Source organism: Plectropomus leopardus, chromosome 21, assembly GCF_008729295.1.
Source record: "Plectropomus leopardus isolate mb chromosome 21, YSFRI_Pleo_2.0, whole genome shotgun sequence".
NCBI lineage: Eukaryota > Metazoa > Chordata > Actinopteri > Perciformes > Serranidae > Plectropomus > Plectropomus leopardus.
The window spans coordinates 22,360,465-22,385,782 of NC_056483.1; the positions used below are offsets into that span (position 1 = coordinate 22,360,465).

Sequence of the window (25,318 nt, forward strand, 5' to 3'; positions counted from 1 at the left end):
AAAGCCCGGCTCTGAAACTTCCTCTCTGCACAAAATGCTGCTAACACTCATCTCAGATCTGGAGTTTCACGTGACTTCTTTGATCAGTTTACACAGATCGGAACAAACCAGGGTTAAACTGGCTGCGTGGTGAATAATTAAAGTGTTTATTCACTCTGTAAAGAGCAGCAGAGTGGATCATTTTAGTTAGATACCTTACCAACCAAAATGCAAATGTAAATAATTATTCATTAACCCTTAGGGCCAGCTTAAATATTACACACTCATATTGCTCTGCTTTCAATTTTCAAATTCAAGTTTTAAAAAAAGTCATACATTAATATTATGTTCTACCAAGTAGATTTTTATTTTTAGGTTATCAAAGCCTGATACATCAATGATTTGCAGCAACACTGATTGTGACAGTGCACCTAGTGAGAACAGCATGTATTTTCTCCATGTGCCAAATATTGTTAAAAATGATGTAATCACGTGGAAAATGACAAAAAAAAATGGAAATTGACAAATTCCAGAATGACACCCAGAAATAATACAATTTTTATGCTTCGATGGCTGTGGGATCAAAAATTTCAGTTTGAATGGGTTTCAAAGGCATTTTTTTTTTTTTCCACTTAACAGTAATGAATTAACAGTTTTGTTTCCGCAGTGTATTTTAGACTTATTGTAGGAACTGAGCTAGAAATTCTGAGATTAAACAAAAATACATAATCTTCCCAAAATGTATGCCATATGCATGAACACAGCCAAAATTATCAAAAAATGAGGAGTGAAAAGCACATAAAATGTGTCAAACAGACCCTGAGGGTTAAGTGAGTGAATGCCGCAGTCTGAACTTATCACCTTTATCGAGAAAGCAAATCAAGAAGAACTCTGGGTGATTTACATTTGGCTAACATGCCTCCTCACTTCCTGCACTCATGTCTCTTCCATGCATCACAGCTACTCCATACAATAATGCAGGGGACGGGAGGATAGAGGATTCACATCCATCAAATGGATCACCTGACGGAAATATCAGCTTCTTGAGCTGCTGAATGCTCCACTATGGTGGATCTTGTCAGCAAACTTCCTAGTTTCCTTTTTTTTTATTTTTTAAATCTTGTGCACGTGTCCCTTTTTTTTATCATTCAGTGCATCTCTCCATATACTGACTGATATTTTTGCCGGTCTGTGAACACAGCACAGCCAAAGCTCATCATGAGTTATTTATATCCCTTAGCATCAGTTTGGGTTGCAGTGTAGGTAATCGATCAGTTGACCTGATTTTTTGTTTTTGTATAAAGTTATATAAACATGTTCAGTATGATCTCTTATTTTGTTTTTGCCAATTTTGAACGAAGTGTGTTTTATATTGAGTTAACAAGGCAGATAAGCCTCATCAGTCTTCCGTGACCGAGAGAAAGTTGTGAAAGTCAAAAAGTGTCCAGTTGCACTTCTCAGTTTGATAAGATAAAAGGCGTGCGAGTATTACTTTTCTTGATATTTTGTGCATTTTTATCGTGTATTTATTGGTCTAAAAATCTGAAAGGAAGAAGCATGCTCGCTGTGGAAGGGGGGTTATCACCACACTCATACCGTTATATACTGTTTGATATCAGGGTTTATACAGCAATCCTTAAGTTAAATTTAATACTTTTTAATACCTTTTTCACTACCTTCAGATTTTTTTAAAAAACTGTCACAACACTAAGTGTCAAGTGTTAATTAGCAACACGTATGGCCCGGCTTTGTTGATCCTGTCGACAAGCTGTTTTTTTGAAAAACTGCGCTATTCCAAACTTGACCACGTACCCGGTTTTGCCACAGGTAAACGTCTTCCCAATGTCGGAGTCGGGAAACATTGCTTTGAATAGATCCGCAACTCCTTCATTTGAGTGGAAGGAGTGGTGTTTGACAGCTGTGTTCAGACACCACAGAGCCTCTGCGCGCAATGTTGGTGTGGTGCCCATAGTCACCCGGAGGTCAGACGAAGTTGCAGGAGGAGCAGTAATGCTGGCTTGACCTGTGGCACTAGCTTGTGATGGTTGTGGTGGTGGTGCAGCAGCACACAAAGCTGAAACATCCAGAATTGACTGCTGTCGCCGACCGCGCATTGCATTTGCGTGTTTAGACGATTGCATGTGTGACCTAAGTGCGTTAGCTCCCATCCAGTTGACGTTTACTGTTTTTTTACAAACTGAACAATAAGCTTGCCGGTTATTTCCAAGAACAGGCCTCAGCCATTCCTTAAATGTTGGGTCTTGCATCCAAGCTGTGCGCAAATTTGCATTTCCCCATCACGACAACTAGGTTGTCTGGCCGTTGAAGTAAAAAGCGTGAGCCAGTCCACCCTTGCTGGTGAGCTGAGCGCGTGCGGAGCGAATCGACCACAGAATATGACGTCAGCATCAAACATACAAAGTAGAGGATCTTTGATTATGTGCTGAAGCCCACTCTAACGCAAACTTTAATGGAAAGAATTTCAATAAAAATAGGACACATCATAGTCTGAAAAAAATAATACCTATTTTTTTTTTTTTTTTAATTATACCTCTAAAACTAAATTTAACACACTTTAATGGCCTTAAATTTGGCAATTTTGATTTATCACTTTTTAATACTTTTTAAAACCCCGCGGAAACCCTGGATATGAAGGTATGAAAACACCCGATATCTCCTCAGCAAACAGGCTCCTGATTTGCTTCTGATTTCAATGTCACTGCACCAAACATGACTATCCTTGATAGTCATGTTTGGTGCAGTCCTCTTGAAATCCCAAGTATTTTACAGAAGATGAAATACATCTGAGAATGATTAAGATGACACATTTCTCGGATCTATATGCACTAAATATTTATGGGTTTTCTATGTGGTTAGGTGTACAGTCTTATGTGGTCAGACTCTGATATGAATTATGTTATAATATCTTATATACTAATGGATGACTCAGCACATCCTGGTTGTGTCCTGCAGATCAACTTCCAGCACTGCTGCAGAGCCTGGCCCCCCAAGCTAGATGTGAACCCTGCCAGAGCATGAAAGGACCCCCAGGTCAGCCAGGAGCACCAGGACCAAAGGCTCCATGGGAACTCCAGGCTACCCTGGCAGAACTGGCACCCCCGGTTACCCTGGACCTCCTGGGATGCAGGGTCCTACAGGCCTCAAAGGTGATATGACCCATATCATTAAAACAGCAATGATCAACATGTTATGACAGCTTTATGTTATTAGTATTTAATGCTCCCTTTTAATCCAGTGCTGATGTATCCACTGCGTGAAACGATGACAAAAACCTTTCAATCCGTCTCTTTACCCTGATGAAAACAAGACAATAAATAACAACCCAACTTCATGAACAAGAGCTGGGACAAAATTTATTGTTGCTTTCATCAACGATTAAAATCAAAACAGTGTCAATGATGAACAAATTGGATGTGTTGATGTTCACTGTACCCCATAAAACAAGATCATTAAACGAGCGAGCATCAGTGAGAGTCAGCAGAGCAAAAGACAACAAATACTGAATGCAAAGCCATCTCAATGAGCTGGCTTTGATTTATCACCACTTCGAGACAGGGAGCGGCTAATCAGCTGTGAAAGCTGCCAAACTGTACCACTCCACTGCTGGGTACCATTGCTACTGCTTAGGTCAGGAGAACAGCAGGGCGGAACCAGACACTGACAACATTCATGCTCAGCCCAAACTTTTTATCCCAATTATATTCACTAGTTTTCATACCATTTGTCATAATAAAGTGCCTATAAATCTGTACAGTATTTGAGAAAAACATAACTGGTTGCACATTTACTCTATGCCACATGTTTAATGACTTTGTTTCCAGGTCAAAAAGTTTAAAAAGATTAAACCACATCTACAGTCATATTTCATGCACACCAAGAGGCTGATGAGCTCTTTGGTTGCAGATGTGGTTCACCATCTGAACCACTCCGGGTAGGAAAACAACCGTCAATAAACAACTGAATAAGAAACATAGAAAATATGTAGAAATAAGTACATAGAGGAGGAAAAAAGTGATGCAGAGCAAATGTCACCAAACATCAAACATATTTCATTCGACATTTTTATATCAAAATGAATGTTTATATCAAAATTTTTCTTTTAAAATTCATCACCAGTATGCAAAAGAGAAAAAAAGGTCAAATTTCAACTAACAAAAAAAAAATCTTTTTTTTTTTCTCATTCATTGGATTTAACCTTTTTTCCTTTATTATTACTATTATTTTTTTTAGAAAGGTGTCTTTTGGTTGCATTTATTGGAGATTACTTTTGTTGCCCCTGAACCCTTTGAAACCTGGAGCAACATTACTTTTCTTGTGCTGCTTTCAGATGCCATTCATAAGTGTTTAGACCTTTGAACTCAGATTAAATTGGTGAAAAAGGCAATGAGCGACAAATTTCAAGAAATCAGTAGATTTAGAAACTTATTTTGAGAAAGCAAAGGTAAATGTCTTGGGAAAAAAAGAAAAAAAAAGCTAGGGAAAAGTTATACTCATATTTAATTTTAATAATTACATATTCAAAATTAGTACATAAGTATTACATTATTAAGCACTTTGTCCAGGTCTTATATATATATATATATATATATATATATATATATATAAATATATATATATATATATTATATATATTTATATATATATATACTTTTTTTTTTTTTTTTTTTTTTTTTTTTTTTTAAACAATTTTCTTGTTTTTTCTGTACTTTTTTTCTTTTACTAATTTCTTGCTAATCTTGGGGTCATTTTTTTTTTGTTGCTCATTGCCCTTGTCCTGTGTTTTTTTTTTTTTTTTTAAAGCAAATTTGTTCTGGTTTCACAGGGTTAACCTTGATAAAACAAAATTTGGCATGTAGATGAGGTATGACCTATGATGAATTATAATAAAAAAGTATATGATATGGACATTAATTATGATATACTTTCTTGATATGTTTTTCTCAAGATACGTTTGTTGTTTTGTAATATGGCCTCTGCATCACTGTTTTTTCTTTCTTTTTCTTTATTAAATTCTTGATTGTTGATTGTTTTACCAACCTGAGTGGTTCAGATGGTTAACTGGACTCGCCACCATCGAGCTTGTCAGCCTCATTATGTATAAGTGTGGCTCCAATTTCTCAAATATTTTGACCTGCCAAAGATCCAAGCAGGATCAAAATGTTGTCTTGCTTAAACTTGTGTGGCATGGAGTAAGAGTGCAGGCGTTAATCTTTTCCTTGTGTACGTTTTTTTTTTTCACTTTTTTGATAGCCGTGCACCTACATGATCTGGGTGTAATTGCTCTATGGCAAAATTATGATCGCTACCAAGACAAAAAACAATCCTATAAGGTGCATCTTCTTTTGTATCTGATTGCAACAGTCCTCATAATTCTAAAAATCTAAAACAAAACACAATAAATGTTGAGTATGAATAATTTTCACTCCAGCCACCCAAAAAAGAAAAAAAAAACCTGATGGTACTATTTTTACATTTTATAAAATAGGGTAGGGTAGGAATTTGATGTAAGCAGCATTACTAATCTTGAAACCATTTTTTGTCATACTTAGGGTTGGAGCGGTGGGTTGACGTAATCAACGTAATTGATTACGTAAATACGTCGATTCACGTAACGTGCATTGCGTAAATACGTCGATTCACACCGTTTCGCGCGCCATGAGAGCGTGAGCAGCGCCAATCATGTTGTTTTTTTGTTTCGGCGCTCGTGTATCAAGTTAGAGCGTGCACACTGCTCACCCGAGGAGCGCTTGTCAGGCGCGTCTGAGCTGCGTGTCAGCTGCAGCACATCTAGAGAAACGGTGGCTCGCCGTTTTTTTATGCATGATGCTCGTGTTTGTTGACCTTGTAACACTTTATACTGCAGTTTCTCTGTCACAGACAAGAGGAAATACAAAGATGTTTGTTTTACCTCAACTTCCTGGGTTCTCTTTCAAAACAAAAGCTTTCTGACTAGTCTGTGGACAGAATGCCATCAGTTGCTGACACAATGCATTTTATTTTGAAACATTTACAGGATGGGGTTGTCAGCTGTGCAGGAGCTTATATAACTTCATAAATGAGTGGAATATGTGCTAATAAATATGAAAAATACAGCACTCATATCAGCAGGCAGCTGTATGCCTTCAGGCCCAGTTAAGGCTGGACTATTTTGATGCAGAAAGAATGTATTAGTTATTATTATTTCTGTTAGAGAAAAGTTATAATGTTATTCAAATTGCACTAATTTTACTGTAAGATGTTTTGTTGGGCTGCTAGATTTGAGGTTTGTTACTGTAACAAAGAATAACTGTTTTGTTAATTGACTTGAACATTGTTTTATTTATTTTGCTGTTGAATTGCTAAACGTAGATTGCACTACACTCATTTTACTTTAGGTACTTATCATATCAGACTGTAAAACACAGATAACCAGTTAAGACTGGGCTATTTTTTGTTGGGGAATAATGCCCTGCAGCATTTTGTTAAAATTTGGGTGGTTGCAGATTTTGCTGGTATGTGTTTGTGTGTCTCGTGGGGTGGGTGAGATATGCAAATTATGCTAATGTTATTTTCAATAGTTTAACAATTCAGTTTGATAGCCTATAAAAACAATACACACAAATGACAGTGAGTGTCCGACTGTCACTTTGTGATCAGGCTCTAAAGCTCAAACTCCGGATTATTAGCCTTCACTCAACACAAACTACAAAATCGCCTCCTTATTAACCGAGGTCTCGGCTCTGTATGTACTGTATGTATGGGGTGATGTAATATGTTATCTATCACATTCAGTGAGCGTGGTGTAAGGTGTAAGTACTGTTTCGCTCCTTGCGTCTGCTTTGTCAACAAGCTGTGGACGGTCAGCAAGACGAGCATCTGAAACTTTGGCAGCTACAACTCTCGCTCTGCACCTCACTAACAGCAAGCAAATGTTAGGCACGCCCACAACGCCCGGTGGGAGTAACAGCACAGCTTGGAACAGCACACACTCACACACAACCTCGCACTTAAACACAGCCTCACTGTGGCAAGCGCAAAACTGGGCTTTTGTTAAAACGCTGTCATTTATAAAGTATTGGTATTAATAAAAGGTGGTATTGTATCGTATTGAACAGCTCGGTACCGCAATACTTTCCGAGTATCGGTATACGGTGCAACACTACCAAAAACAACTATTACAATTATGTGCATCAGATTTCTTCAAGTAATAGCATAGATTCATCCCCTACTCTGCCTCTGGATAACAGCAGTCTTACAGTGTTAGGTTCGACTGAAAACGCTGAGAGAAAAGACTGTAATCTGGACTTGGAGACCAGAGTTTTAATAAGAAAGCCTGTGCCTTAAATTGGAGGCATGGGAGTTTGAAAGAGGTGGAATTGTAAAACCTTTGGAGGCTCTAATGAAAGACACAATTAAGTTTCAGTGTGGGAAGTGGAGGATCAACCATTTTGGAGTTTCTACAGGGACGCTAGAGAATAAATAAATGTCCATTTTATCCATCTCTCTCACTGCAGCACTGGACTAGCTGCTTTAGAAGGAGCATTGCCTCCTGCAGCTCTCACTCTGACAGCTCATTTATAGACGCTCTAATGCTATTTTCTAAAGCACACATACTATATCCCCAGGTGACATGGGACAAAGAGGGCTCAAAGGCAGCAAAGGAGAAGGTTACAGTGGACCTCCAGGACCACCTGGACAGCCAGGTATGTAAAAAGCCCATCTATCAGCCTGTTTTTGGAAATGTCTTCACCCATTAGGCTATTTCAGCAACTTAACTGCAATGTTCTGACATCTGGCCTTTCAGGTCCGTGCATTTTTAACAAAAATGCATCAAGGTTGTTTGCCATGTTACATTTTTAATAAATATGTGGGTGGACCCTGTTTGTACTTCATTTTCAGTGAATACTTTTACTGTGAGCTGGGTCGGTGGGGTGAAGCCAAGTTACAGACAGTGAGGGCTGTATTTCTCTGTGAAAGCGGTAGCAGCTTATTAATTCATGACTAGATGTAATTTATGATCCAGCTTGTGCTATTTTTAGTCTACAGAAGAACTATCATCAAATTCAACAGAATTTTCTAGCCTTACATGAGGCAGAAATAACAGTAACAGCTGTGTTTTATCTTATTTCACTGCAGGGATTCAAGGTCCCCGTGGCTTTGATGGAATCGGCCATCCAGGAAACCAGGGAATTCCTGGGAAACCAGGACCACCAGGAGATCCAGGGAAACGGGGGCAACTCTGGACTTCCAGGAGTTTGTGACGTTTCCATGTGTTATCAGACCTACAACCTCAGGGAACATTACAGCAAAGGACCCAACGTCTGACCACACAGAGTGGAGAGGCTGCCATTGAACACACCCACGTGTTTGGAGGAAGCGATTTACTGTAACACTGACTAACAGAGATGTGTGTGAATGGTGACTCCTCTATGACAGTGTGTGTGGAGAACAGCTGCACTGGAGGAAGCAATAACCTCATATGTTGAGTAAAACTGAAAATTAGGTTGGTTCATGATTACATGATTCATGATCAAAGATGGTCAGCAGGGTGGTGACCAAAAAACTTCAAAACTCGGAACCTTTGTACAGCAGGTTTACACGGTGAAGTCCGATCATGAGGAGACCAGATGAGCACCACAGTGGTTGTAACTGACTTCTGTTTTTTTTTTTGTGTGTGTGTGTAGAGACACAGCTAGGATTCGGACTTACATTAAATATAGCTACCTCCTGTTTTACCTGAGTTACTCTTTATGTTTAAGTCAATGTTACTGAAATCTTTGCAAATGAGACATGACGCTTGTAGGCTAACATCACCACCAGTCCCATCAAATTTCAACACTCTTTAACACATTTTTATGAATAAAATTAAAAGAGTACTTCATTTTTGTATGCCTAATAAGCAGTGACAGACCTAACACATTTGACACCGTGGGCAAGCTTCCCCTGGTGCCCCCCAACCCCCCCAAACATTTCAAAATTGTATTTTTTTTTTATTGTATTTATTACAAACAAGAATAAAAGCTAATGAGAAACCATCACAAACAAACAACTTAGCTAACAACAATAATAAATAACGAACAATGTAATTTGAAACAATTTTGTCTTGTTTCTCTTTTTCTGGATGGCCATGTCTTTTAATTTTCTCTTACTGTCATGCTGCCCACATCCACTCCACCACACCCATCAATGTTCTAGCACATTCTGGCTGTAATAATCACTTACTTATGAACTAGATAAACTTAAGTGGTGCCCCTATGACAGAGCAATCGTTAACATTAGATCTTTGGATTATTTTCACAGTAAAGATTTTTATACAAGTGATAGCTGTGGTTAGAAACATTATGCCAGTTTTGGTGGTCTTAAGTCAAAGGTCAAGGTCACTGTGACGTCCTCTGTCTCTTTATTGTGAACAAGAAAAAAAAATTTTTTTTTTCAAATTTGGCACAAACATCCTTGGACTCAATGACAAACTAATAGTTTATAGTGGTCAAAGGTCAAGGTCACTGTAACCATGTGTCCATCCCATTCTGGTGAACGCAATATCTCAACAATCGCTTGAGGGAGTTTCCTTAAATTTGGCACAGACATCCACTTGGACTCAAGAATGAGCTGATTCGATTTTTGTGGTTGAATATAATGATGAGGTTAATGTAGTATTAAAGTACTTTGAGTGGTCAATAAGACTGGAGAAGCGCTATACAAGTACAGTCCATTTAGCATTTACGTGACGACATTTTAAATCAAAAGGTTTAAAGGTCAACTTTACTGTGATATTATAGTATTATACATAAACCCTTTTCTGGCCATTATTCAGCATCATAACTCGGGAACACAAGGGGACACATTTGGTCAAATACTGAATTGGTGAAACTAGACCTTGAAATTGTGCTGATTGTTTAGATCTTCTGTGCTGCTGGTGGGAAGATGTGTGTGAAGCATCCATGTTTTCACATTCATGGATGTATACTGCAATTGCAACCTGATTGGTGCACAGCGGCATACATCCGCAGGGAGGTAATTCTAGTTTTTAGGGGGGAGCCTATAGGTAGATGCACCACAGCCAAAAAGACCTTGGGCTTTCCTATTTGGGCCAATGTGGCAAAACAGATGAGTCTCCTCCTGACAACCATGAAAGACTCACGTCCTCTTTAATTTAATAATAATAATGAATTTATTCCGACTATAAGTACATATTTTAAAAAGTGCATAGATTCAACAGATGTGAATAAGAATTAGCACTCATGATGTGCTTTTAAAGTCGCAGTTCCCAGAGGGTTTATATCAACCAGTGAGATTATTCCTGCCTTCAGCGTAGATCTGGCTGAGAGAAATGATTGTGTCTACAAATGATGTGAAAAGTACAGTACACTCTTGACAGGTATGCGTCATGGTGGGAGAACGGGACATTCCATTTTCACATGATTATTTTGTGAAAGGTTAGCTAACACTCAAAGATAAGAGTCTGAAGAAAAGTTCACAAGTTGAAATCACTCGAAACAACACAGTTAGTTTGCAGTGCATTATTTCACTGTCAGCCTGCTTCTCGTGCATCCTACATGTAATCCCCTCTGGTGGAAAAACATATTCTATCATCTATTGTGTTCCAGGCACCAGGGGCTGTGCTAATCCATCACTGCGACACACACGGGGTTGTAAGAACCCTGTCACTGTCTATTTTTACAGATCATATTTGTTTTCATGTTTGCCAATATTATATATTTTGCATTGCTTTTTTTGTTCGTGGATTACAGTGACTTCTCAAATAGCGGCCTTTATTTACCTCAGCTGCAGATTTATGCAGGTTTATGTTATTGACGGGGCCTTTGTTTCTAGTTCCTCCCCCTGTTTCGTAAGAATATTTCAGTAAAAATCCTCCCTTTTTATCAAGAGGCATCCATTATAATTTGCTCAAACTAAAGACTTTGCTCATGTTTACTCTAAGTGCCTTCGTAATTTCAGTATATTACAGTTTTCATAGCTTTAATTCCAACACTACAACAAAGTCATGCAACACTCACCACTCTGCTGCTCTTTTGTTTATGAGTCTGAATTCATTTTGTGTCTGAATTCTGGGTTTGTTTATTCATGGCTACACAATTAGCAGCTGCTTTCTATCCTTGGTTTTCAGAGTGCTTTTTTGTTGGGCTCACTGTTTGACTATGTTTATTTTTGTGAAGTTATACAGTAGGCCCACAATGTGACTGGACAGATACATTTTACAAACTTTCAATGCTTTTAAATGACAACTCTCGCATGTTATTTTCAGCTTGTGGGACAATTAAAACTATGGTCTCAATGCTACAATCCATTTAAAGCCCATTTACTCAGCCAAAGAATTTCAGAAGAGCTGTGTATTCAGCTTCATCAGCTATGAGTAGAAATGTCACCACAGTGAAAACAGGTCTATGGAGCTGAATAAAGCAGCTATTTCAGATCCAGATTCTGCAACAATAAGTTGCCACAGGCAGGAATAAAAGAGTGAAACAATGTGTTAGCATGGAGCAAAATAAGATATGCTTATTTATTATTTACACAAATTCAGAAGTCTGTTTTTCCATTCCCATTTACAGAAAGTATGGGTTGTTTTATGGTCTTGTCCCAGTTTCCTAAGAAGAAAGACTTAACAATCCATGTTTGGTTACAACTGACAAGACAAACATGTCACAGACCTCAAACAACTCCAAATGTCTTGTAGAGTAGCAAACTGGGCAGCACCTCTTCAAAGAGTTCAGACTTTAAAATGCAGATACCAGACTGTTGTTTGTTACACTGTAAAGTTGTCAAATTAAACTTGGCAGTTTTCAAGTTATCACTGCAGCAAGAATGGCAAACCCTGTTTTCATTCAAGTCCTATAAAGAAGTGTGCATCAAGCCAGCAGTCCTGCCGGAAGAGTGACAATTTTAGCGTGACTTTCCTACTGTGTATTATTATTGTTATTTTTGCAAAGCATTATTTTTCAAAAATTTAATATGTATATGACTTTACTGTTTGAAGATATAAAAAACTTTGTTGTATGTGCCAAATTGTTTAACTTCCAGCTTTTCAGTTTGTTTGATGGCAACAATTATGTCATTTTAAGTTTAAGTTTTAGTTCATCTTCTGGGGACCATAAATAAGTTTTAAAAATGTCATTACAATATGTATAATGATTGTAAATTGTGTATAAAGTTGATATTTTTGGCCCGTGAATAGTACTTAAGGAAACTTCATGGAATATGGCGTGGGTTCTTCTCCTCAGAAGAACTTGAATTCCATGACGATATGAGTTAGGGTTTGACGATACCTGTTGAAAAATGAAATACTAATATAACTGGACTGAATAAAAATGTCAGGAGTTATCATTGTCCCCTAAAACAATGTTCATGTACAACTTATTTGAACCATATCATTCCATACTGTTAACATACCACACCATACCATACCATACCATACCATACCATACCACACATACCATACCATACCATACCATACCATACCATACCACACCATACCACCATACCACACCATACCATACCATACCATACCACACCATACCATACCACACATACCATACCACACCATACCATACCATACCATACCATACCATACCATACCATACCATACCATACCATACCATACCATACCATACCATACCATACCATACCATACCATACCTTACCATACCATACCATACCTCACCATACCTTACCATACCATACCTTACCATACCATACGAAACGAAAACGTACCTTACCATAACATACCCTACCATACCCTACCATACAATGATTCCATACCAAACCAAACCAAAACCGTATCGTACCATACATCATACTAAATTGGTCCAAACTAAAGGACGAATAGCCAGAATATTTTGTCTTCTGCTGCTTCACTTTTGACCTTTATATTTTTTATCTGTTTGTTGTGAAAACTATATAGAAACACAATACCAAATTGCTAGAGTATCCCTTTAACCAAGTGTTTTACTTACCTAAACCTGATAACAAATGGGACTCACTGACACAGAAATACTGCGGTAAAATTGGATAAATTGTGACTGTTGGCAGACAGAGTGACATCCCCACCATCAAAGTCACATGCTTTGTACACCCAACCACCCTCTCCTAGTTTAGGCTATTTGCAGCACTACATCTACGTGACGCAGCTTACTGCTGCTACTGAGTAAGTTACAGTTTTTCTGCTGAGTACAGTCTCACATTTAATACTGTGACAGTGTTAAGCATGTCTCTGTGGTTGATCTTAACAGGGATATCTTTAAAAAGCGTGCTATAGTCTTTTTTCAAGTGCTGACACCCACCAAAAAAAGTGTCAGTTTATCAGTGACCATCTTTACTGCAGAAGCAGCCTATGCAGTGCGAGGGGTGATTTCCAAGTTAAGTCAGACCACTTCATGGAAACAGGTGTTTGCATTATCTTGTCTTTCCTCTGTATTTTTTGATATTTATAGCCTTTTTCAAAGAAAACATTACTTATAATAAATGCTGTTAAAATGCATAACAATGGTATTTTAATACATATTTTGAACAATTTGTATTTACACTGCAGTATACGTTTGGTTGTAAAATAATTTTATATTAAAACAAACCTTTATTATGTCACTCTGACTTTTCACTGACTTCTTAAAGAAAGCTTTCATGAATGATATTTCTGTCAGTGAAGGTTTTTGATAAAACATATTACATATGAATAGAGTTTTATTTAAAGGCAGCTCTCTACAAACCTACCCTTAGTTCAACTATTGACCAGGAATATATAGTTTGACTGACACAGTGACTTTACTATGTTGTCTTGATCTTGTTAGCACATTTACACCATAAAGGTAAAATTGGTGCTAACTAGATCTGCTTTCACAACTTAAAACTAGGGCTGTCTTACGATACATTACTTTAATCAAAATTAATTGCAGAATTTCTGTTCACTGAGATTAATCTCATTTTTTTTAAATCAGATTTTAAATCCATTACTTTGCATTTTAAAACAGTTCTGAAGTCTATATTGACAAGCTTCATCAATTCTTATCAGATTGTCTTAATTAGGAATCAAATGGTGGCAATAATCTACATGGGTCTAGCATAAAGTGTTTATGTGTGAAAAGGGGAGAGTCATGGGTACCCACAGAAGCCATTGTCATTCAGAGATCTGGAGGTCAGAGGTCAAGAGACCCCTGTGAAATGGCCATGTTATTTTACCAAAATTGCTAAATTTAGCCTAACTTTGGAGCTTTATTCCATCCCTTTACTGAGAAGTTAGCACAACATGACGTGTACCACTAGATTCCTCAAGTTTTCTTGTTTTATACGATACAGTATCACTCTAGCTTTAGCACTCAGCCCAGTACAGCCTCTTAAAGAAAGAAATGTTGTCTGGCAGTTAATGTGACTTAACATGTTAACTATGGACCTTAATTGCATCATCATTAACGCGTTTATGCTGACAGCCCTAAATTAAATGAGTTTTTGCCACTCACTTCGTTTTGCATTCCACTGCATGCACTTAATTATGTATCCTACTTCATGCATTTCACCATGCATCCTGCTGTGTGCACTTAATTTTGTATCCTACTACGTGCACAGCCTATTGTGCACGTAGTAGGATACAAAATTAAGTGCACAATAGGCTAATTTGAAATGAGCTAGGCCTGTGCAGAAGGGATCACTGCCAAGATTTGTGTCTGACTTCATACTTCAACAGCTTTGTGGTCTTGCACAAGTAACAATAATAATCTCACACCCTTAGTTTTTAAAGCCAGGCCCTGCAATTGCTCTCAACCAACTTCAAAGCCCAGGGGATGATGGGAAACACCTGGCTCTCACATGATCTGACAGTGGATTGCTTCAGATGTTGACTCAGCAACATGATGTTTTATATAAACTTTTTATTTACAGTGAATTGTATTTCTTGTTGTATTTCTTTCCTCTGTGCTCAAATGTTAATGTTTTTGATGTTTTTATGTGGTTCGTGGCATGGTGGGGTAGCGGTTAGCACTGTTGCCTCACAGAAAAAGGGTTCTGGGTTTGAATCCGAGGAGGGGGTGGCAGCTTCTGTGTTGAGTTTGCATAGTAATAATAAGTTTATATAAGTTTATATTTAACCCCACAATACCGAACAGAATAAGCGGTTAATGAATGAATGTAGTTTGTACACTAATTCTGAACATCAGCTGGTTTATATCCAGCAGCAAACTGATGTGATGCTGATTTACGTGAGAATTCACATCAAATGGAGCTTGAACATAAATTACAGATCACCTGGAAAGCATTTTAATAAGCTACTGTGTCATAACTCAAACTGCGAACAAACTCATGCATGGGTCTGATAACATTTTTGTTAAATCGCAATCAGATCTTACAAGATGCGAGTGTTCACCCTCTAAATCTGGATCGACATCACCTTTCTTGTGCCAGATTCAGACACTTTTCACCAGTATTTTAACCTTTGAAACCTGAGCAAAAAGGTTTAATTCTCTTCAAAAACATGGAAAATGCAATGAGCAAATTGCAAGAAATTGGTAAAAGGTTTCTTTGTTTTTTTGGAAACAAAGAAAATGGTTTGAAATCGGTTTGATTTGTTTCAAAAACATGGGAAAAAGACAAAGAGCAACTTGACAAAAAATGTCAAGCAAATAAGTAGATTTGGAAAATTTAAAAAAAAAAAAAAAAAGGAAAAGAAAAAAGAAAAAAATTTGGCAAAAATGGCTAGATTCTTATCAAGTCATGTTGAGGATTATGTTATAGAATTGTTAGAATTTTATTCTGAGACCAGAAAATGATTGCATACAAATTATTTCCACATAATTTACGTATTTGGAAACATTACCACCAAAAGATACCATACTGTACTAAAGATAAGGACAGGGCAATGACGCCCATGCTCTTCACTGTTGTATAAAAAGGATATAAATGTAGGAAATGTAAAGGAAATGTAGGATCCAGTGTTCCCAGAGCTTAAATAATACACGGAACTAAAAACCACAATAGGCTCATCTGAAAGTGGAAACAGGTGAACAGGTAAATTAGAGTCAGGTGAAGGCATGAGGGCTTCTGGTGAACTGGTAGAGAAAGGCAGGTCTGGGAAGTTAAACAAGAGCACAACGAGAGAGCCAGAGATCCTCCACTCAACACATTTATCTATTTTTCATTAAAGGAGCTGATGTTTTCCATCCATCAGAGTCCTCTACTTATTAGGTCACGACATCCCCTAATCTCACACAAATGTGGATACCATTAGGCCCTGTGTGCTCAAACAGGTGTCTCAACTTTTTCTAGCTCACCCTACTTAGGTTTAACTTGGGTAAAAATTTGCAAGAATTACATGAGGTCAAGTTTACTTCTCAGATATATGCCAATCAAGCACAGTCTTAACATGCCAAAACACTCCAAAGCAAGGGAGCCTGATTCCTTAAAATAGGTAAAAGCACACACGGTTAATTGTGGAAGGCATTTAGATCTCATAGTTTTGGTCTAGGCTCCATAAACTCTAAATGTATCATGTGTCAGTTCAAAAATTCAATACATGTTACCAACTATCGAGTATCCACAAAGCCTGATGTGACTTCTTCCTGTGTGTCACAAAGCTCCACTGTTGTCCTACTCTATTACTCAACTACTCAAACACATCAGTAAGACACACTGTTGGAATGAGTAACATTTTCCTTCATTGCCATTAACACACACACTCTGCTTTATTTGGACCAAATGCCAAATACATGGTATTGCTGTATTAATCCGCCACTGGAAATAGTTCCAAATGCACTAATTCCTCCTGTTCGAATAACCTTTGCTAGAAACTACAGTCACCAGCTGCTTAAGCAAATAACTGAGTCTTTTTTAAAAACAAAACTATCCAGCCCATTCTTATTCCAAAGTCGTCAAATACTGCTGCTTTGTCAGTGATTTTGGCAAAACATACCGACACCAAAAGCAATAGCGGTGGTATGATACACTGCCAGACAGCAACAGTTTGTAATGTAACCAGACAGAACCTGTTACAGTGTTATGATACGCTGCTGGTTAGGTGGACTGCACCTGACTATGACATGGTATGGTATGGTATGGTGACAATGAAATATATGGAGTACAAGACTCCTTGTAGGGTGAGGGGGACATTGGTCCAACTAACCCCAGACTTTCACCTGCGTCCTGTGTGAATGTAGAGCCAAACCATGATGTTTTTTTCCTAAATCTAACAACTCATGCCTTTGTAGCCTAATCCTGACAATGTGCTTTTGTTCACATCTCAGTGTCGGTTGCCATGTGCTTTTATTACCTAAACATAGCCATGTGCTTCTGTTGCCTAATCCCAACCATGTGCTTTTGTTGACATTCTGGCATCATGGAATGTCACCAGCAGACACAGGAGGATACCTAGTCTGTAGATGCGATGGTTGACAAAGTGGCAATATGTGATGACCTAGGATGAGAACGTGTTGATATATTTGTGAGGTCTGAGGACTAACACATTGGTTTTGGTCTTTTCAGAGGAATTGTTGACAATATAAGTAAAGAAAAGGTAATAACTGCATACTTTTTACGTGCTGCAAAAGTTAACAAAGACACAGTTTCAATCCTACTTGAATTTTCATGAGGGCAAAATTAAGTTAAAACCATGCCTATATTATACATAATGAACACCAATAGATTGACAAGTTCTATGATTGCAGAAGTGGTTAACCTTCTAAACTCTGCAGGGTGTAAAACAATAATGACAATAAACAATTCAATGAATTGTTTGGCCATATGAAAAATAAAAAAACAGGCTTTTCCTGTAAGTTGCTCTTCTCTGCTGCTCTCAGCTTTTGTAATTTGCAGTAGTCAGTAGCAGCAAAGTATGAACACGCAGTTTCTTGGAGTAATTCCATCATGTGCGAGCTAATGTTTATCCTGCGCTGGGGTGAAGAATGGAGCAGAGGGGTTGTTTGTCCAAATCCCCTGACAGAGATCTGAGTGGGGTTTAGTGAGTGAGCATTGATCTCCTTTCTCCCTCATTTAAGACTGTTAACGTGCCTTTACAACGACATTTAATGTGCAAATCCCCCATCAGCTCACTTCATGCATCTGAACTCACTGAACCTGCCGCACACACTCAAACACACTGGCTACTGATACCAGCGTGTTCTCAAGAAAGCTGTCTGTCGTAAGGAACGTTAGTAATACTCACTGGGGAGGCATTCAAGCTTAATCTCCTTTACTTGGAAACATGATTTTACCCTCTGTGGGGACAAATCATTATCATGCTGCTGTTTTTGACAAAATAATCAGAGGATAGCATGACAAACACATTTTCCTCAGCTCACTTTGGAGCATCACTGCTGAGACACAATAGTTCACCTGAAAACAAGATATCTACTAATTACAGTAACTATTGTTACCCTACAGGTCATCCCATAACTACATCATGTTAGGTGCAGTATGTTGGAGATTCTGTTTCTGCTCCTTTCTTATCTCTTGAGAGACGAAGTGTCAAAATGCATTTATGATTTCCTTACAGGAAACCATTGCCAAATATCCTCTTAGGTGCGCTTGATAAAGCAACAGTGCACATACTTGTATTTTGACAAATGTATTTCTGTGGCCTTTGCTAGATGTATGACACAAAATGAAATCATGGATAAAAACAGTTTATTCAGACTCACAAGTCCAAGATTCAGTGGAGTTTTGTTATATGCTAAGTAGGGCTGGGTGACATGGCTTTAAAATAATATCACAATATTTCTGGGCTATATCTGGATACACTATATGTATCTAGATATTTGGAAACCTCCCATAAACTACTGTTAACTGCTAAAATACAATGATAAACTATATTATATATTACTAAAATATTGTTATAATGTTAAATAAAGAAAGTATAAAGTTAAGAAAAGTACTAATACAGCAAAGTTGAATAAAGTTGTTTTTGCTGTGAACTTGAAGCAGTTCATATAAACTACACATCTGAGCGAGGTACCACTCATGCTAGATATACAGGAGAGCATCTGTGTTTAACCAAACAAAAATAAGTAAATAAATAACGCAAGGTTTTTTGTGCTGAATGCTGAGTTTTAACACCAGTGAGAGGTTGACCTAACAACACATCACAAAAAACAGACTGTACGATATCTAACAGGCAAATGGTGTTTTCACCAAATGATATGCTTAAACTAAAGTTAAGTAGGTTAGGGTTTGTAAAGTAAAGTTACATAGGTTAGCTTTTGGAAAGGTCAAATTTTCAAGAAGTTAATTTACATAAGTAAGCGTCAGGTAAAGAAACATGGTTGGGCATTATCATATTACATACCTAACATAAAGTTACATAGCTTAGGTTTAGACAACTAAGATAAGATTTTGGAAAAGTTAACTTGATTTCACCTAGGACACAAACAATAGTCTCCTGGGGAAAAGTTGTGAGTTTGCTTGACCCTTCTACAACCCCAATCTTCCTCCTTACATGGACTCTCTGTAACTTCCTTCTTTACTTCCATTAATAACATGATCACAGCCTGCCCAATTACATAAGTTATATACAAATTCTGATGTATTACTTTTTGTCTGAAAACACCCTGCATAGAGCTAACACTAGCTAGCTAACACACCCTTCTTCCTATAAAGCAGGATTAACACAACATGGCCCCTCACAGGTTAATTTGGCAGATTTTGAGTCCCAATTTGAGGCTGGTCTGAACAGATTATCTGCCCGACTGATCCTGCAGTGTGAAGGGGATTGCATGCATAAAGCTGTTGTTACTGACTGAATCAGAGTCTCCCCAGTTATAAAATCTTAACACTGTTTTATGCTTACAACTTAAAATCAACGGAACGAACAGCGATGGAGAATTGAGCAGAAACGTAATGGTCAATGAGAGAAAGCTGACCGGGAGGTGTCACCGACATGTTTGACACTAGTTTTTCGGTGCAAAAGCCAGCAACTACAAGTACAACCAGATGACGACGACAGACCTGCATGTTTGTTTTTTCTTATGTTGCGTTTGATCACGAGTCTTGGATATTTCTGTCTCTTTTTTGTGTGCCCTTACAATTAAAATATTGAAAAATGTTTTTTGTGTGCACCAGGCTAGAACCCTGTTACCACAAAGATAAGATAATCCTTCATAAGTCCAACAGTGGGCAAATTTGCAGTGTTACAACAGCAGAGCGGAAAAACAAGAAACATCAGTAAAAACAAACAGCGAGATACATAAAGAAGTAAACAGTGAAAAAGCAAAATATAAGTAGACAGACTACACGGTTGAATTCTCATTTTGCATATAGATAATATTTAGATTGCACAGTTTAGTTTACACGGATGTTTCACATGATTGATGATTGTCAGTTTTGCAGTATGGGGGGAACTGGGAGCAGTGCTGAATATCAAGTGTGACAGGAAGGAAGGACCGTGGTATCTCTCCTTCACACACTGCGGGTGAAGCAGTCTGTCACTGAAGGAGCTGTCCTGTGCTGTCAGAGTTTCCTGCTGCTACACATATCCTTATAAATATATCTATATATATATGGAATGTAATATTAAAGCCCTGTAATGTCAATTGCACATACTTTTGTATTGGTGTTTGCTGTCACTGTCTGTGCACTGTTGTTTTATATTTCATGGGTACTACCAAATTTCCCCAGTGGGACAGTAAACTTTGAATCTAAAACACACATCTGTTAAACAATTACTTTCACAATAGCAGTGTTTGTCTTTTTAAGGAAGTTACTTCTCAGTCAATTAGTGCATTTCTGGTTTCTCACAAATATTTAGAAGTTACTATGGTAGTCTATGGTTTTTATTTTTTCTTTGTCCAAGCCATGACAACTATTATATTGAATGCTGTAAATTCTCAAAAGCCAACATTTAAATTCATATTCATGAAACAGCCAATACAAAAATATAAAAGTTTATCTCTGGTAAAGGCTGGGTGAGTAAATTAAATTGCAGGTACTGTTATTATTTCCATGATAAATGTAGCATAATATAGATCCTAGCATCAGCAAAATAACATTGTCATGTCACACTCCTGTTTTTCTTTACAGCAGAAATAGTCTATTTATTGGGGACTATTTTCAGCTGAGGATTGATAAACACAACACTTGTTTATAGATTAATTCATGCCTGGTTTGAATCTTTTCATGAGATCTGTTGGCATTAAGAAAAATACAGAATATCATCTGACGTATCATCACCATGACCCTTTCCTTAAAAACAAAAGTGCTATTTTGTTGCCATCCAACCAGTTGTGATGCCAGATCTTAATGGGTCCAGTGCCAAAACAGTTAGTTAAGTCATTAGTTGGGCAGCAGGTGAGTAATGGACAACCATTTTGTAGAACTGATAATCGTTCAAATGCTCTGAAATATCAAGCTGATGACTGACCGTTAGTCAATGCTGGGCTGTCTGTGAGCGTCTGTCATCTTTGTCTTTGCCTTGTGTCCCACACTATTAGTCCAAGTCAGTTTTGTTAAGCTGATTCAGCATGTTGAATGCTGATTCATGCTGATTCAGCATGTTGAATAAGCGTCAGAAACGGCAGCCGGCATTCTTAAAAGTGACTTACTAAATTGGTCTTCCAATTTCGCGTTTTAAGTTCTGATTACGTACGACCACTGTCTGCTGACACAGAGAGGTATTTCCTCTCATAATAGTGCAGAACATGCATGCTGGTCGGACACTGGTTGTAGTCTTTGCAATATGCAAATTATAAACCGTGACACAGGAGACATAAGGGGACGCAACAGTCTTACTAGTTCTTTGATGTTGGTATGTTGCGTCTAGGCCTTAAGTCATTCATCAAGCACAAATGCCAAACATTAAATGCTTTCAGCTTCTCAAAAGTGAGGTTTTGCCGCTTTTTGCTGTTTCATTGTTAATTGGATATCTTTGGCTCTTAGACCGTTGGGTGGAGGGCTGCTCTCATGAACTGTAAGTTTTACTCCTAAAAGCAATGCATCCAAATCAGTATATATTCCATGTAGTCATGAGACAGTAACTTGTGCATAACTCACATATCTGGAAGGCTGTGATCACGTGACCAATGCGACCACTGAACCTGGTTGAGATGGTGGGTGCGTCGGAAAACCATGGACTTTCCTCTGGAATGTTTCCTCGTTCTGAACCCTGTACTCTGGGTCATTTTAAAGAATTGCCTCTTCAGTTTTGCATCTGTACCAAAATTGAGAACCTGAGGGGTAAATTCTGAAAAAAGACTTGAATATTGAAACCCATATATGACTGCAATCCCTGCATTGTGTTTACAGAACAGATGAAATTGAATTGTAGCCCTATATGGGTCATTTTTGAGAGCTATGATGAGCAATCTTCTCTGACGTTTTGGTTGGCAGACTCATTGACCTCAATACAGAGGAAAAATAATTCTCTGCAATGAGAACTGTTCACAGTGAAGACTTGTTGTTGAATTTCTGAATGTCATATCTCAATGCTGTGAGCACCACAAATGAAAGCTTTTACAGTATGTGCCATTTCTGGCTTTGTTGTGTTGGCACCTGGAATTTCAGGCTTTCACTGTCAAGTTCTGTTCAGACTTTCCCAAGCCAACGACTGTTTCTTGCCTTTCAGAACATTTCATTAAAAAATTATTCAATCATTCAAAAAAATCAATGTAGGGCCATGCCCTGCTTCCCCTCCCTTGTGTAAGCTGACTATAACTCAATCATCAGCACATTTAACAGCAGTATACTGTTTATCTAATTCTTCACAGTAACTGCTATGACAACTGGAAAAATAGATATGGCAGACAGTTGATCTGAGCAAGTGTAAAAGTGAAGCTAAGAAATGTCATTTACCATCGGGCCATTTACTGAAAAATACAGTTCAGGTGTGAACATGACATGACTGCATAAAAACATCCCAGTGGAAACTGATTACACCACTTACTGATTACAGTGCAGTGTGGAGCTAACCAAATACCCAGGCAATTGTGCAATATGCATGTTGTACGGCTCTGTGGGTTTGACACTCACCAATGTGGGTTTTTGAATCAATGATGAATTTCCTGCCAACAGTTTCCAAGTTTTTGTGGCTCAACACCAGTGTCATCATCTCTGGGAAACAAATATCTACTTCTTTATTTGAAGATCATAGAAGCAGTGACTAGAATAAGCCACAGTAAAATTCTATTGTACATGTTCCCATCAAGTTGTCAAGTATTGCTGCTTTGCAAGTGGAACTCCTTGTCTACATATTACGCTCTAAGGAACCCTCTGCATCTGCTGTTGACGTTCCGGGACATGGCCACCGACACTGGGATGTCAACAAAAGCCCAGGCTTAGGATTATGCAACAAGGACACGGATTTCAGCAAAAAGGGCCTGGGTGTAGAAACAAACATCACATTCAGACAAGAAGTGAACACCAGATTCCCACATGAAAGTCCGGGGTATGTTTGATCTATTCACCGCCCCTCCCGTCAGCCCTGTAGGGACCTTTGTGCTCCTTTTATTATCATTACCAGCAGTATTTCAACCTGACGTTGTCTAGGAGCATATCATGCTGACATGACAGGCCTTGTCCAGTCATGTTCTCAACTGACGTCGCCTGTGCCGGTATAATACTTCTAAATCTGGGGGATTATCACAACACCTTGACTATTTCTAGCCGCATTCTCAGCTGACACTGTCTGGTGGCATATCATACAACCACAAAAGGTGGCTTTTGGCGTCGGTATCTTACAATGAAGTCAAATACTCGTTGCACTTTGACGGAATGAGAGCGCGCAGTAATATTTCATCTCCACAATATGAATAATTATATCATATTCAGTGAGGATACCAAAATAATATACATCAACGTAATCGATTACGCGAATACGTCGATTCACGCATCGTGTATTGACGAGTTGCACCGTTTCACACAGCGCACATAAAGAGAGCGTGAGCAGCACCGGGCGTGTTGTTTTTTGTTTTGCCGCTCATGTATCAAGTTAGAGCGTGCACACTGTTCACCCGAGCAGCGCTTCTCAGGCACGCCTGAGCTGCGTGTCAGCTGCAGCACATCTAGAGAAACGGTGGCTCGCCGTTTTTTTATGCGTGACGCTCGCGTTTGTTGACTCTATACCACTTTATACCGTAGGTAAAGTAAAGTAAAGTCTCTCTCTGTCACAGACATGAGGAAATACAAAGATGTTTGTTTTACCTCAACTTTCTTGCTTCTCTTTCAAAACAAAAGCTATCTGACTGTGTCTCTGTGGACAGAATGCCATCATTTGCTGATACAATGGATTTTATTTTTAAACTATTTTTTTTTTAAATATGAAAATACAGCACTCATATCAGCAGGCAGCTGTATGCCTTCAGGCCCAGTTAAGGCTGATCTATTTTGATGCAGAAAGAATGTATTAGTTATTATTATTTCTGTTAGAGAAAAGTTAGAGTGTTATTCAAATTGCACTAATTTTACTGTTAGATGTTTTGTTGGGCTGCTAGATTTGAGGTTTGTTACTGTAACAAAGAGCAACTGTTTTGTTAATTGACTTGATTTTTTACATTGTTTATATTGTTATTTATTTTGCTGTTGGATTGTTAAATGTAGATTGCACTACATTCCTTTTACTTGAGTGGAACAAGCTCTTGCATTAATTTTATTTTGGAGAGACTTTATATCAGACAGTAAAACACAGATTACCAGTCGAAGACTGGGTTATTTTTTGTTGGGGAATAATGCCCTGCAGCGTTTTAAAATGTTATTTTCAGTAAATTTGTTGTTATATTAATCGAGTAATAAAAAAAAAAATAGTTGGTTCCATAAAAAAACAATAATTGATAGATTAATCAAAAAAATAATCAATAGATTAATCGATAAAAAAATAATAGTTAGGTGCAGCCTTAAGTGTAACATAAGATATTATAAAGAACAGAGGTTAAAGTTTGAGGCAGTGACTAGATTCAGAACTGACTGAGGGAGAAACATAATGAGGAATATAATACATGTATAATTGATGAGTTGGAGGAGAGACTGGGTCGGCAAGAACCCTGCTGCAGTAGTCAATGTAAGTTTTTTGGCACATAAACTGATCCTTGAACAACTTTTGCAGCAACCACATGGAATATCATCCAGCAATACGCTGGCAAATGTTGTTTGTTGTAAAACCATGTCTCAGAGTATTATATGAACTGCTGCAGAGTGTTTTGGTCTCAAAGATCGTAAATCTGTTACTCAAACTGGACTTCCTGAATTCTATTCCATCATTGCTGTGGTAAGTATCATACCCATACCAGAGCAGGCCTCTATCTTTTCTTTTCCTTTTGGTCTGAATACTTCATAGGGTAAGGCGCAAGAAGAGAATTCATGACGACACATTAAACTGTTTTCTTTTTTTTTTTTTTTTTAATCTTTTCTCCTGAAGAGGAGAGGT

General features: G+C 37.9%; 1 protein-coding gene across 1 annotated transcript in view; it reads left to right on the forward strand.

Annotated features, from left to right (window-relative positions):
- Nucleotides 1-8,304, forward strand: part of LOC121960882 (collagen alpha-1(XXI) chain-like) — a 76,769-nt gene extending 68,465 nt beyond the window's left edge. Inside the window, 5 exon segments of the mRNA XM_042510768.1 lie at nucleotides 2,953-3,051; nucleotides 3,054-3,146; nucleotides 7,605-7,682; nucleotides 8,116-8,210; nucleotides 8,212-8,304. Coding sequence (XP_042366702.1) covers nucleotides 2,953-3,051; nucleotides 3,054-3,146; nucleotides 7,605-7,682; nucleotides 8,116-8,210; nucleotides 8,212-8,304 — 458 coding nt within the window.
- The last annotated feature ends 17,014 nt before the right edge of the window (nucleotides 8,305-25,318 follow it).